We start from the raw sequence: 14,265 nt of genomic DNA on the forward strand, positions 1-14,265 counted from the left end.
AGACTGCACTGACAAAGTTCAATTTCATGGAAGCAATACTGAGCTCTTTGTTCAGTATAATACAGTTTTGTTATGGTTTAGGTTTGAATCATTAAGAGATAAAGGCTTCTTTGTCTGTCGACTTGCCCCATAGCCAGCCTGAATCTGATCTGTTCAAGTGATCCTGGAGAAACACTTCAAACTGCTAAGGTACCAGCAGAAAATAACAAATAACACCATCTATGCTACTCAGAGACAGTATCTCCAAATGAGTTGTACCGAAATAAAACTTTTAAACTAAATAAGGGAGAAAATTAGTTGAGATTAACTTTATTTATCACACGAGTTGCTATTGAAAATAGGAAGAAGTTAAAATTTGCTGTATAGGTGCACATCGAATGCACTGATAGGTAGTGAGGAGGAAAAACTGATCACTTTTGTGTAAAAACACAACAAAAATGTAAAAGCTTTAACGGTTAAATTAAACTGCTTAAACATTCAATAACAGTCACTATCGTCGGCCACTAGCACTTAGGCCACCCACATGCTGCAAACATGTGTACAACTATAGTGTTTACATTGTTTTATAAAGGTTGTTTACTGTAGTGTTTACTGCCACCTAGTGGCGGATTCTGGAACTTCCCCGGTCCTTATATTAGGATTAAACTTGTAAAATAAATAGTATTTTATATTTTTGTGTTAAAAGAAAGAAAAACTCGTCTTCTTTAGTGTGATAAGCTCGTTTGTTATCCTTTTAATTATTCGTATATCACATCTGTTGGTTCCTCAGGTGTTAAAGCTCCTCTTCAGCTGATTCGGCATGTTTTACTATGTGATGCCTTCAGGGGCTGCGTACAGAGCTCCGGTTTCTGACTAAACGTCTTTAAACTCCGCGCATTATAAAAAATATTCCAAATCATACCTTCGTTCATCTGGCAGACAAGTTAACTGCTAAACAAATGCTAAACACCAAACATGGCAGTCAGTGTGTGGTGCATTAAGGGTGTGGTCATTTAATAATTAATTTTAAGCATTCAAGCATATGCCACCACACTGAAAGTACTATTTAAACTGAAATTGCAGGGAGATTAAACCTATTCCTGGTTTTTAGAGTGCCCGTGGGTCAACATATAATAAAAAACGTTATTATTTCCATTTGTATCGTGTTTACTAAATAAATGTTTCTAAATTAATTAAAGACTCTCAACTATTGAGTAATTATATATGATTACTCACTAGGTGTGAGTATATTTAATTATATTATATTATAATTAAATATTTTGAGATAATATGTGTATTTGTTTTAGTAAAACATAGTCCCTCTGTACTTACAAATAAAATATTAATGTAATTAGTTTTATTAACAAGAAGAAAAATCCCGGGTGTCCATGAAGGCAACACATACTGAGGACTCCCACAACCCCTTGTGCTTCCTCTTCCAGCAGCGCCTGCGATCATGGCGGACGTAATAGCGGAGCGGGTAGCAGAGCAGAAAGCGGTCCTGAACCGGGAGCTGAACGGAGAAGCGGAGGACCGAGAGGAGGCCGATCCAGCGGAGGAAACCTCGAAAAAGAAGAGAAAAAAGAAGAAGAAGAACAAGTCTGCGGGGACAGGTGAGCCACGACAGGTGAAGTCTCGTGCTAACAGGCTAACGTTAGTTAGACGGACGAGTTAGCCGCGACCAAACCGGAAATATGTGCATACGGCTTCAAAATAAAATCGACAGTTAAAGTTTTAATTATAAATGTAATATTTAAATTGCACCAACGTGTATTGTTTCAAAGCTAAGTAGTTGTGATTTGTTTTTGCTAGGAAATTTATTTAAGTTGTGATGCTGATTTCCATGATAAAGTATGTGAGATAATGTGTTGACATATAGGAAGAGATCTTGAGCCATGCATTACAAGAGCTGTAATGCGTCAGTTATATGAGATTTAGGAATAAGATTGGAAGAATTAACTATATTATTTAGACAGTGTTAGTTTACATCTCTTGGTTTCCATAATAGAGGCATTGTGACAGAAACCTCCTTTGTCCCACACGCCATCAGACTGTTTAACTCCTCTCTGGAGGGGAGAGGGAGGGGAAACAGGAGGACAAAGGAGGGGGGAACAACTAAGCTGTAGTGCCTCTTCACCTCACTGTACAATACTTTTGTAAATAGTCAACAGTGCAATAGACCTCAATACTTGAAATGTGCAATTCACTTGTATTTTTATTTTTTATTCCTATTTATTCTATTTATCCCCTTCGTATATTTTATTTATATTATCTCTGTATTTATATATGTGTGTGTGTGTGTGTGTGTGTGTGTGTGTGTGTGTGTGTATATTATATATATATATAATATTCTGCAACTCTGTAACTTCTGTCGGTGCTGTGCTTTTTTGGAAATCGAACTTCCCAGAGGAACCCACCCGAGGGATTAATAAAGTTCTATCTAATCTAATCTAATCTTATTCTGAAATTTACACCGGAAGCAGTGCAGTTGAGTGGTTTCAGCTTCTCCACGTCCTACTCGTTGGACATGCGGGCGCAGATCAGTGCAGATTGGGCTACCGCTGTGCCTCTTGGGCCTCAGCGAGGACACCGGGCTTTAAGCGGAGCTCCCCACGGGAAACGTGCCCTCTGTCGTGGAAGGGCAGCTTTAGGGTGGAAGATAGTCCTTCCAGGAGCTGTCCTCCCTGCTGCTGCCGCCCTCCCCCCGCCGAGCTTCAGCCAAGCTCTCCTGTTTCGTAATTCTCCCTTTGCCAGACTTATTATGTAAGAAAAGAACAGAGGAAGGTTTATTTTGAAAATTAGCCGCAGTTAAAAATATTTTTCTTACTTATTAGATAGTTAATAACATTCAGAACATTACAAAATAAAATACAGCTTTTATACACTGTGTAATTGAAGACATTTATTTAAAAGCCATATTTTAAGTTTATGGGGAATGGGCAGTGGTGTCAGTTTTCTTTGTGTCTGATCTGTTTTTCTTATTTAAGAGAAAAAAGAAAAGAAACAAAAAACACTGCCTTCAAGTAGGACAATAACACAACAGTACTTATTCTTCTTCACCTGGTTATCTTTAACTGTGTGGGTAGAGCTGACTGAGCCCCGCCCACATAGAAGGTCCAGCACAGACTCAGCTGAGGCAGTAATGAAGTAAAACAAGCCTTGTTTTATTTGAATACCAACAGACACGTCTCCTCTCTGAGGCCATCTCTGCTCTTGTATCTGTCTTCACTAACTCTGAATCAGCATGTAGCCCCCCGCCCCCTTGCAAATTTATGCAGTTGCTTTGGAAGCCAAGAAATATTTATGCTAACCAACAAGACCAGCAGTAGCCAAACTGATAGCAAGACTCTGTTCACTCAATTTTTGAGCTCTGATCCATACACCTCTGGCTACCGTCTGGCGTCATTAAGCTCTTCCTCCTTTTCTAATTGGCCGTGATGTCATGGAGAATCCTGGCTGATGGGTTATTTGTGGCATAGTGTCAATGAAAAGTCGCTGGCTCCTGTATCAGCGAGTGATGCGCCCTTAGTGCTGCTGGTGTAAATGGTGCAGAGCTGTGGTGAGCACAAACAGACCTTCACGCTGTCATTACCCAGCATGCCCTTCAGCGGTTTAATATTGCCCTCGTTTTTTTGTGTGTATGCCCTGATCTTTGCCCAGGTGAAAAGAGGGGCACAGGTCCTGTCAGAACATTTAACAATTCTATTAATAAAAGCCAGTTTTGTAGAGGTTCATCAAACAGGGAAAACTGTGTTAAAGCAGGATTAAGCTGGGCTAAGTTGAGAGCTCAGGTGTGTGGTCACATTACTTAGTGTACACCTTAAGGTCTGCCTCATTACCGAAGGTGTTTTAGAGAGTTAAATTGAAATGTTACTTTTGTTTTTATTAGTTTACTTTATAGTGATGTAAGCTTTAATCCATCAAAAACTGCAGGAAAATGTTCAGATTGTCTATTCTTATTTAATTCACTTAATGTACAGAATTCACCTGCTTGCTGCATACAATGCTACTACTGCACATTCGCCTAATGTATATAATATATAATGTTCTTCCTCTCCCCCCCCCCTTTTGCACAAGTCGAGGAGCGTGTCAGGTTACATTTCACTGCGTGTTATACTTGTATAACTATGCATGTGACGCATAAAGAATCTTGAATCTCTTGAAGGATGTTCCTCATTTGTGGATTATAGTGTTGAGATTTCAGGAGAGCGTGGCTCAGACCTTCACATCTTATTTCGTTTTAACCCTGATATTGCTTCCCTATCAGGCCATTAAAGGTGTATATTTTAAAAGTAGTGAGTAACGATTCATTTCTGGGTCACTGGCATCTGTTTACAGGCACTGAGGCAGAGGTGGAGGCGGACGGAGTGGCCGAGGTGACCAAACAGCTGGAGAAGCAGGCGATAGAGGACAAAGAGAAGGAAGAGGAGGGCGAGGAAGGTGACTGAAGTCAAACATCAACACTTTAACCTGCGGTGGTGTGGACAGGTCAAATGTAAACATTGGATTTAGTAGCTGTTTTTTTTTTTAAAAAAAGTCTTAACTTACACAGACGGAGACGATGGAGAGAACTCTGCAGGAAAGAAGAAGAAGAAGAAAAAGAAGAAGAAAGGAAGTGAGTTAATGATATTTTAGTGGAAAAGCAGACTCGGTGTGTTTTATACCGGAGCCAGGTGTTTCTGTAAGACATCTGTTGGTGAGTCTTTGTTGTGTTTTGACAGCCAAATGTCAGACTGATCCTCCATCTGTGTCCATCTGTGAGCTCTACCCAAGCGGAGTTTTCCCCATTGGACAGGAATGTGAATACCCTGTTGTTCAGGATGGGTAAGACGAGCATACACACACACACCTACACTTGCGACTTAAGTTCTACTTCTCTTTTAAATCTCTTTAGCTTTTAAAATGCCAGGTGGGTTTTTTCAAAATAATATTTTGACTTTTTTCCAAAACTTCTGAGTTAATTTTGGGAATTGAACTTTAGGGCTGCCACGATTAGTCGACTAGTCACGATTATGTCGACTATTAAAATCGTCGACGACTAATTTAATAGTCGACGCATCGTTTGAAGCTTTGTAAGATCACAAAGGACGCAGGAATGAGTAGTAGGATTTAAGGGTGTAATAACGGACTGAAACAGAAGATGGCAGCACTGCATGTACAAGGATGCCAGCTGCCGTTAAACCCCGAAGAAGAAGAAGCTGTGTCCCAGAATTCATAGCGCAGCCCAGCGCAGTTGTCAACAATGGCGGCAGCTAGTTAGTTTTAACTTTACTCTTATTATTCTTTCTGGGTCACAAAATAAACGTTTAACATATTTTCAGGCGAGAATGTAGCTGTGTAAACCTCAAATATCTGCTCAGTTTATCAAGACACCACATATTTTCAAAAGCTCTCCGACGTTTTCGGAGACGTCTGTTACCCACTAGCTCGTTAGCTAGGCGGGGGCAAGGCTAACTAGAGCCGTGAGAACACCGGACTCCCGGCAAATCGTTTTCAAACCCACCGCCGTTTTTTGCTAGTCAGGTTAAACATGATATATAAGTCACTTAGATAACTTAAAAATGTTATTGTTTGGCTTTCTTTAGTATTTTATTTGTTCCTGAGTAAATCGGTTTGGCTGAGATTAAAGTTATAGTTTTTGCACAGCTAAATAAACTTCAAGCAGACAGCTGATCATCAGAAGTGTGAGACGCTGGAGAATATTCTCCGGTGTCCTGTTATATTTTAGAAAGCAAGGAGTTTATTAAACTTCACCGAAACAATCTGCAAATTTCATTAAAAATTAATAAACTACCATCTTGTCTTTATTTTTAGTTAGCACAAACACTTCAAGCTGTAAGCTAATGATAGTTATATAAGACCAGATGCTGCTGGTGCAATAAGCTGTACGCTGTACGTCCAATGGATGATGATCTGATTAGTCGACTAATCAAAAATAATCGGTGACTAGTCGACTATCAAAATAATTGTTTGTGGCAGCCCTATTGAACTTACTCTTGGAATAGACGTGGATTTCCCTGCAATGCATATTTTTGATTTTATTCCTGAAATAGTATTGCAAAATTATTCTCAAAATTCTAACTACATTTCTGGAATAATATTTCAAAATCTTAACTTATTCTCTTTTTGTTAGTATCACTCAGAGTGGTACTAACAGTAACAATAGTTAGCATGGAAGGACTTCTTTAGTGGTTTCCTCTGAGTGTTCCTGAGGTGTGCAGGTTTCATTTAATCTGTTTTTACTTCCATTGCCTTCCCTTCTTGTTCCTGTGTTTTCTGGCTGAATTACATCAGAGGTTTTACATGTGAGGCTCTACATGTGAGGCTCCTGCAGCAAGCTGTGGACCACACTGTGCAGTGTTTATATCGCAGTCTTTATTTCCTCTTTCTGGGAAACACTTTTTAATCTTGTGATCTGAAAAATTACTCACTCATCTCTGTCTTTAACAGAGGAGAGACTCTGTATTTTCCAGTAAAGACAAAAACATTCAACTAAGTAGTTTCAGCAGGTGCATATTCATGAAGAATGTGGTCTCCAGATGTTTTTATTAGCTTTAGAAACTGTAACTGAATCCAAATTTGATGCTTGAACGTGCTGCGCTGCTGTTTTTGTTTCACCTCCCAGTCGCAGCGCCGTGTCACGCATGACCAACGAGGAGAAGCGGGTGCTGGATAAAGCTAACGAGGAGATGTGGAACGACTTCAGGCAGGCGGCCGAGGCGCACAGGCAGGTCCGGAAGCATGTCCGCAGCTTCCTGAAACCTGGCATGACCATGATCGAAATCTGGTGAGGCTGCTTTTATCTTCTGTCGCTCGTAGAGGCGGCTGTTTTGGAATTAGATGAGAAGATTTGGATTTCCTGCTGATGCCCTTCTCTGTTTTGATTAGCGAGCGGTTGGAGGACTGCTCTCGTAAGCTGATAAAGGAGAACGGGCTGAACGCCGGCCTGGCCTTCCCCACCGGCTGCTCCCTGAACCACTGTGCTGCTCACTACACTCCCAACGCTGGAGACACCACTGTCCTCCAGTACGATGACGTCTGCAAGATCGACTTTGGCACTCACATCAACGGTACGCCGACTGAACCTTTCTGCTTCTTTTACTGCTGTTTAAAAATACATCAGCCACTGGATGCTGACCGGTGTGCTTCTTTCTTCCGGTGTCTGCCCGCAGGGAGAATCATTGACTGTGCCTTCACCGTCACGTTTAACCCAAAGTACGACAAGCTTTTGGAGGCCGTGAAAGACGCCACCAATACCGGAATCAAAGTAAGACCTGAACGGACGCCTCGTTTTTAGTTGGTGTGTGTTTGTGGATCCTGCAGCTGAAACATGTTTGTTCTCCTCTGAAGAACGCCGGCATCGATGTGCGCCTGTGTGATGTCGGAGAGGCAATCCAAGAGGTGATGGAGTCCTACGAGGTCGAGCTTGATGGCAAAACATACCAGGGTGAGATCACACTGTCATTACAGGATACTCAACTTTATAGAAAACAGTAGTTTATGCTATCCGTGAAAATCCACCCTCACGTGCACCATGACTCGTGTGGTAATGTTCACAGACTCGTGCATTTCTGTTTCATCTGAATTATGTTGTTTGTTTTGTTTTTTTAAGCAAAAAAATAAAGAAAAGAGCAAAAATCTGCAACATGTAAATGATCTGAGGTCGTTCTCGCATGACAGAGCTTCACATATTTTTCCCTCTGTGATCCTTTTACTCTAAATGCAGCAAAATCAGAGCTCAGACATTATTTTAAACTCTGCGTAGCTCCTGTAAAAAACTGACATGAAGAGCTTCAAATATTTCCCAGTGCTTACTAAAGACGTGTGCAACTAGTCAGCAAGAGAGTTAAACAAATTACTCTTATTTTATTAAAACAACAACTGGCGTGTCCACAAGGCGTCTCAAGTCTGGATAAAGGTGGAGAGTTGCATCAAAAAGGACATTGAACCAAAAATTTTGAATATGCCGATCATGAAAAATTAGATTCAGGGCATTATTCTAAGATATAAATCTACAACGGAGTCTCTCCTCTGCTGATATTTGTGTGCCGGTGTGTACACAAACTGAATATTTTCACTTTAAAACTGGGAAAAACTTACATTTCGTCTTTTTTCCCCTACGTTGCAGTGAAGCCCATCCGAAACCTGAACGGTCATTCCATCGGTCAGTACAGGATACACGCTGGAAAGACTGTGCCCATCGTTAAAGGAGGAGAAGCGACGAGAATGGAGGCGAGTACTTCCTGGTTTCCTCACATTTTGATCAACTTACTCACTGCACGTGATTCTAACGCAATATCAGAATTTCTAAAAAGTAAAAAAAAACTAAACGCTGTAAAAAGAAGCTGAAGAGCACCTTCAGCTTCACTTCTGACGATTTTATTTTCGTTGACTCGGGTGTCGCTCTACAGGAGGGCGAGGTGTACGCCATCGAGACGTTCGGCAGCACGGGTAAAGGCGTGGTCCACGACGACATGGAGTGCTCGCACTACATGAAAAACTTTGACGTCGGCCACGTCCCTATCAGGTGAGAGCCTGTGTTTATTTAGCTCGCCTGGACAGGGAGCGTATTGGTTAGCAGTAACTCACTGACTCCTTTTCTTCTCCAGGCTGCCGCGAGCGAAGCACTTGCTGAATGTGATCAACGAGAACTTCGGCACGTTGGCGTTCTGCCGGCGCTGGCTGGACCGCCTAGGCGAGAGCAAGTACCTGATGGCCCTGAAGAACCTGTGCGACCTCGGCATCGTGGACCCCTACCCCCCGCTCTGCGACACCAAGGGCTGCTACACCGCTCAGTTCGAGCACACCATCCTGCTCAGGCCCACCTGCAAGGAGGTGGTGAGCCGGGGGGACGACTACTGACACCCCTACCTTCCAGCACCACCAGACCCCGCCCCCTCACTACCACACAGCACCTGTTGGAGAACTCGGGGATGAAGTGAAGGATGCCAGACGCTGACAGTGCACAGCTTTCAGGGAAGGAGAAGCAGCTGTCTGAGCGCTCCGCCATCAACCACAACTAAAGAAACAAGCCCACACCTTTCTCTTGGATAGAGCTTTTTGTTTTTTCCAGTTTCCATCAGGACTATCATATTGCAAAATATTACATTTAAGCTGCTGCTGAATTTAGTGCAACCCCAGTTTTCAAAGAGTTTCTCTCCACTTTGAGCCTTCGGTGCTTTGGTGCTCTGTTAAAATGAAGCACCAAGGCCACTGATGGCTTAAAGAAGTGGTCAGGCCTGCATGCTGGCATGGCCCAAAGTCTTTGCAGACTGTTCCTAACATTTAAAAGCTTGGGGAAGAGGTGGTCTTGTAGTTAGATATTCATACAGACACCGGTAACCTGCAGCTCTATGTTTGGCTTCTGTTGCAACAGGAGGGAACTCTGCACTATGGCCCTCCGCTTATCGGTTCTTTGGTATTTGTAAAGTTTCTTTGAAATGGCTGCTGCCACTCTGTTCCAGATTAAAATGCTTCATTTTCAAACTCTCCCTGATAATGCTTTTATAAGAAAGAAAATTAACTAAATAATTTTGCTCATTTGTGGGCTCCCTACTGATGACTTTGTGCAAGAAACCTAAACGGTGCATTTTCTTAATTTTGTTCCTACAACAGAGGAAGCCCCCAAAAGTTCTGCAAACCCAAATCTTTATTTTGCTCAGACAAGATGGGGAAACATAACTTCATGGGATGTTGGGGTGTCCTTAGGAGTAACTGGTAATAGCGTTACTCTATCACACGGTGGTTAACATTAAAAAACAAAAACAAAAAAATCAGGTAAAGTTAGGCTACCTTCTCAGCCATGCTTATTTTAGACTTGGTTTAGTGAAATATTAAACCTTATTGATTAATCAGCGGTTAATTTTATAAAAATGGTAAATGGTTTTATACCTGTAAGTAGGATGCTACCACTTAGAAAGGTTAACATGGCTTATTTAAGCTTAGCATGAAGACTGGAGACTGTTACTGGCAATAAAACTTCTAATACCCTTCAATAAGGGGAATTTTCATGCATTGTAGATTGAAGGTAAATAACGAAGCACAGACGGGCATCTTTTGTAGAAAAATGAAAAAATATTCTCATTTATTGAGGTAATTTTTTTTTCTAGAAAAAACAAAAAATTGAGGTAATAATTTGCATAGTATAACTTCGATCAATTTACACACGGCGCATCCATGGAGCAGTAACCAAAATGCCAACAAATAACAGAACTGCGGACAGAGGAAAAAAAAAACAAACCCACAAAGTGTGCTTCGACTCCCCTCTGCTCAGAGGGAAGATAATTGAACAGTGAAATCTGTTAACTGCTGGTGGTTTTCAACAATTGGAACAAAGTGGTTGTATAAAACGTTTAAAACAGTCGATGGCCTCCTTTGTAAAATCTCTGAGAATTGTATAAAAAGTACATTCATAATCTAGATGCTGGTCTGTGTGGGACTCCCACTTTGCTGAATTGATATGAACTATAAAAATAGATTATTTTGTTAAAGGGCACTTTTCAAGTACAGCAGTTATCTGCCTAGTCAGGGATGGTTTACGGTTATGCAGTTACATTCTGAGGCAGACAGGGGGCAGCACTGAGCCAAATAAAAAAATATTAAACCAAAAACCACATTAAGTAAGAAAATGTAGATTTACAACTTAGCATGCTGAAAATAAAGCTGGGATTTTAGGAATAAAGCTCTCGAGTAGAACACAGCTGTAGGCCTCATTCAATTTTACTTGTATTTTTTCCCCCTGAAAAGATAGTCCTCACCTTTAATATCACAAAACTTGTGTACTAAAAGAGAAATGCTTTCTTTTGTAGTCTCAGTAATAGTGTTTTGACTTTAGTCTCATAATTTGGACTAATTTCCTCAAAATGTTGACTTTCTTTCAAAAGAATACAGACTTTATTCTCAGATTGGTATTTAATTTTTTTAAGTTACTTTAATCATATTCTGACATTATTCTCAAATCCAACTTTATTCTTGTAACTATTCCAATGTTTTTCAAAATGTAGACTTTATTCTCAAATGTTTTTGTATTGCAAAATTATTCTCAAAATTCTAACTATATTTCTAGAATAATATTTCAACATCACTCAAAATTATTTTCTAAATCTAACCTTCTTAATGTGGCCCTGTCACACTCATTCGTAGCTGTCATTAAAAACTCCATAAAATACTGAACCGTTTAGGAGAAGCAGGGCTTTCCAAATACTTCCCGCAAATACTTTGGCTTGAGGTCTGCCTCAGAGTGAAAAACATTGCTCGTGTACAGATTTTTAAACAACCAACACTAAAAACCTGCACTATACACATTAGTGCATTTTTTGGCAAGGAATCGGGATGAACGCCTGTGAAAATGTTTACCTGTCTCAGACACACGGAGGCCATTTCTACTGAGTGAATGACAGTTTATAACCCTACATCCAGTTCTGTGTTGACTATCTAAAGTGACTGAGAAACATTTCAGCTGATTTATAAAACAAAACAAACAAACAAAAACCCCAAAACACAGCATTTACAATCAACAAGCCTCGCGCACAGGTAAGCAGACATACCTGTAGAGCAGGGGTGCCCAATCCCAGTCCTCGAGAGCTACCGTCCTGCAGCTTTTAGACGCATCCTTCTTCTGACACACCTGAATCAACTGAATGGCTTGTTATCAGGCCTTTGCCAAACTTGATGGCATGCTGAAGAGGTAATCAAACCATTTGATTCAGCTGTGTTGGAGTAGGGATGCATCTAAAAGCTGCAGGATAGTAGATCTCGAGGACTGGGATTGGGCACCCCTGCTGTAGAGTATGTAGTCATGCCTGACCAAAGTCTACTGGCTGCTTGACACAGACACCTTGGCTGACGCTCTCTTCTTTATAAAATACAACTGTACATGAATCACAAACATAATCTTTTAAAAAAAAAAATACCTACATATAAACACAATATACAACAAGTTCACAAAGCAGAACCCAACTTTACAAACGAGTCCTTTCTCTCTCACCTCCTTTTTGTTTTGTTTTTTTAATAGAAAAATAGACTAAAAAGACCCAACCTCCCAGATACAAAATGCCCAAAGAAAGAGGGAAGAGAAAGACCGATAGGTGGGGCTGTGCTGATGTCACCTCGCTGAGTAGTCGGGCTGCTGGGGAGGTGGCAGCGGGGTTCACAGAGGGGTGTAGTCCTATAGCGGCCGGTCTCTGTCCTGAGATACTCGCTGCGTGTAGAAGAGGATGTAGGCCTGAGCGCGGCAGACCTCATCCACCGAGCACACGTTCAGCTTAGAGTCATTACAGTGAACCCAGAAGCCTGGAGGAAGAGGAGGGACGAGTTACCCAGATGAGCAGATGTGTTTGGAACAACACGTTTGTTTACTGGGGTTGGTTTTTGAGATCCCGCTCCCACAGAGCCACATACTTGGACACTGGCTAAACAACTGGAAAAGCACTCAAATTCTACTTTTAACCCCATGGAGCACATATTTGTTTTTTACTCTGTAGAACTGGTATCAAAATCACATCCTGAATACTCAACATGACAAGATGTTGGGAAAATTAAGATCAACACAACCTGGTAATATCTTAAAAACTTAAAATCTAATTTTAAGTTTAATAAAATAAAATACCTGAAGTTTAATTTAGCAAAAAGCCTTGTGCCAGTTACTGAAAACAAAGATTAACTTAGCCTAACCATAATCTCAGCGTACACAGAAGTTCATGTATATAAATATCAGCAGGAAAGAAACTAAACTACATTTAACCTTATTCACATGCAGCAGTGAATGAATCAGGTGGTAAAATTGGAACAATAGTCCTGAAAGCTTCCTCGTGTCCTATTAATAACCTGCAAATACAGCTGAGAGGGCCGAGGAGGGAACGTCATCATTTCTGCAGGAATATGAGGCGTTAGTTTGACTCTTTCGGCGACGATGACTCCACGTTTCGTTCTGACAAGATAAAATTCATCCTGAGCATGAATCTCATGAGAATCCTTTCAGTGGCATTTCACTGTGGCAGAGGAACCTCTGGACTTTAATGTGGACATTTTGAGAGGATGAAGGGAACAGTTCCCACAGCATTAATCCTCCTGTGACCGGGGCATTCACTGCTGTGTACACTTCCCTGCTTAAACCCAAACACAGAGAAAGAAGTAAAGAAAATGACTCACCTCCTTCTGTGTTGTAGCAGTAGGAAGTGTAGTGGCCAGAGCCAAAGCCCTTCCCATGATGCATCACCACGGCCGAGAGCTCGTAAAGGAAGTGCTTTGAGCGGGGCGAGCCAGCGGCGCTGGGGCTGCTGGGACTGGAGTAGGGCATGGCTTTGGGTGAGGGCTCTCGGCAGCAGTAGGGCTCCATGTTGAGGAGCTGGTCGAAGCTGACGTGGACTCCAATCTTTTCCCGGTGATTTCTCCCAGACCACCTGAGGACCAATCAGAAGGCAGAGAAAAAGCTGAGGGGTGATCTTCTAAGAACAGCTGAAGGTTATTAGTGTTCTTACTAGAGTCTCGTCTCTAGAAGTCACATCCATGTATAATAAAGTGAAAATTTGAGTTAACACTTAAGACACGGTTATATTAATCCAATCAACTCCACAGGCGTTAACGTCTCCTCACCTGAAGCGTTTGAGGTGCAGCCTTAGGACCTGAGGCAGTTTATGGACCATCAGCTGCTTCTGTGCTTCGGTCAGAATGACTGGCTTGGATGAGGCCCGTCTTCTGGCAGCTGCACACACGTGGAGAGAGGAAAGAGCTGACACACAGCACAAAGATCACTTTTTGTGAGCGTCGACGCAGCTTTAAAGCGGTCACGTGACCCTGTGATTATGTAAACTGCTGCAGAGCGATAAAGGCGCCATTTTACATGAACATTTTAGAGTAGATCTGAGAAGCAGTGCAGGTATTTGTGTTAGTTTAGTCCTGAAGGAACCACACTTCTAAATGCTTTCATTTAGAAGTGTGAAAACATGTCCTTGATTTCCTGGATACCGTTGTTGGGTATGTTTATTTTTTATTAGCTGCTGCCTACAAACCGGAATGTCCCCACCATGTCCTGTTTTGTTTTCACGACAGGCACTTACAGGCTTTCAACATTTGAGTCAGTCAAGACTGCAGCCAATCATTTTACCCATCTTACCCTCACTGTGATAGTAGGGAATTGGAAGTTTGCTTGGATTTCAGCTAAGCGGTGTGAGTGCTGCACGGCACTTACACCGCACGGCAGCGAAAAGCACGGCATCAACGTAATGAAACGCTGGTAACATGTTTTATAGTCACCAAAATGCTTCCATTTGTTGTTTCAGTGTCACA

At 41.5% G+C, this 14,265-nt stretch overlaps 2 protein-coding genes across 4 annotated transcripts in view; one reads left to right on the plus strand and one right to left on the minus strand.

The window, feature by feature from the left end:
* Window positions 1–1,390: 1,390 nt before the first annotated feature.
* metap2a (methionyl aminopeptidase 2a) lies at window positions 1,391–9,468 on the plus strand. 2 transcript variants are annotated; one of them, XM_026147121.1, is made up of 11 exons: window positions 1,391–1,592; window positions 4,318–4,419; window positions 4,517–4,594; window positions 4,701–4,803; window positions 6,605–6,766; window positions 6,868–7,049; window positions 7,152–7,246; window positions 7,330–7,426; window positions 8,108–8,211; window positions 8,391–8,506; window positions 8,589–9,468. In XM_026147121.1, the coding sequence occupies exons 1-11, from the start codon at window positions 1,436–1,438 to the stop codon at window positions 8,839–8,841; spliced, it is 1,449 nt and encodes a 482-aa protein (XP_026002906.1). In that variant the 5' UTR covers window positions 1,391–1,435; the 3' UTR covers window positions 8,842–9,468. The 2 variants fall into 2 exon arrangements, with proteins under 2 accessions (XP_026002906.1, XP_026002907.1); XM_026147122.1 differs by having other exon boundaries at window positions 4,532–4,594.
* Window positions 9,469–11,966: 2,498 nt separating this feature from the next.
* The window catches only part of usp44 (ubiquitin specific peptidase 44), a 12,773-nt gene continuing 10,474 nt past the window's right edge, over window positions 11,967–14,265 (minus strand). For both annotated transcript variants that reach the window (XM_026147487.1, XM_026147488.1), the window contains exons 4-6: window positions 13,573–13,681; window positions 13,129–13,379; window positions 11,967–12,270 (exon numbers count right to left, since the gene is read on the minus strand). In XM_026147487.1, the coding sequence (XP_026003272.1) occupies window positions 12,146–12,270; window positions 13,129–13,379; window positions 13,573–13,681 (485 nt within the window). In that variant the 3' untranslated portion in view covers window positions 11,967–12,145. The remainder of the gene's footprint in view (window positions 12,271–13,128; window positions 13,380–13,572; window positions 13,682–14,265) is intronic.

This window comes from Astatotilapia calliptera, chromosome 17, assembly GCF_900246225.1.
Source record: "Astatotilapia calliptera chromosome 17, fAstCal1.2, whole genome shotgun sequence".
NCBI lineage: Eukaryota > Metazoa > Chordata > Actinopteri > Cichliformes > Cichlidae > Astatotilapia > Astatotilapia calliptera.

What these genes read in the sequence shown, in the direction of transcription:
- metap2a (XM_026147121.1), top strand. Translation starts at nt 1,436, where the DNA reads ATGGCGGACGTAATAGCGGAGCGGGTAGCAGAGCAGAAAGCGGTCCTG. An exon ending in TACCCTGTTGTTCAGGATGG is followed by an intron (nt 4,804 to 6,604) that starts GTAAGACGAGCA and finishes TTCACCTCCCAG; the next exon opens with TCGCAGCGCCGTGTCACGCA. An exon ending in ATGACCATGATCGAAATCTG is followed by an intron (nt 6,767 to 6,867) that starts GTGAGGCTGCTT and finishes TGTTTTGATTAG; the next exon opens with CGAGCGGTTGGAGGACTGCT.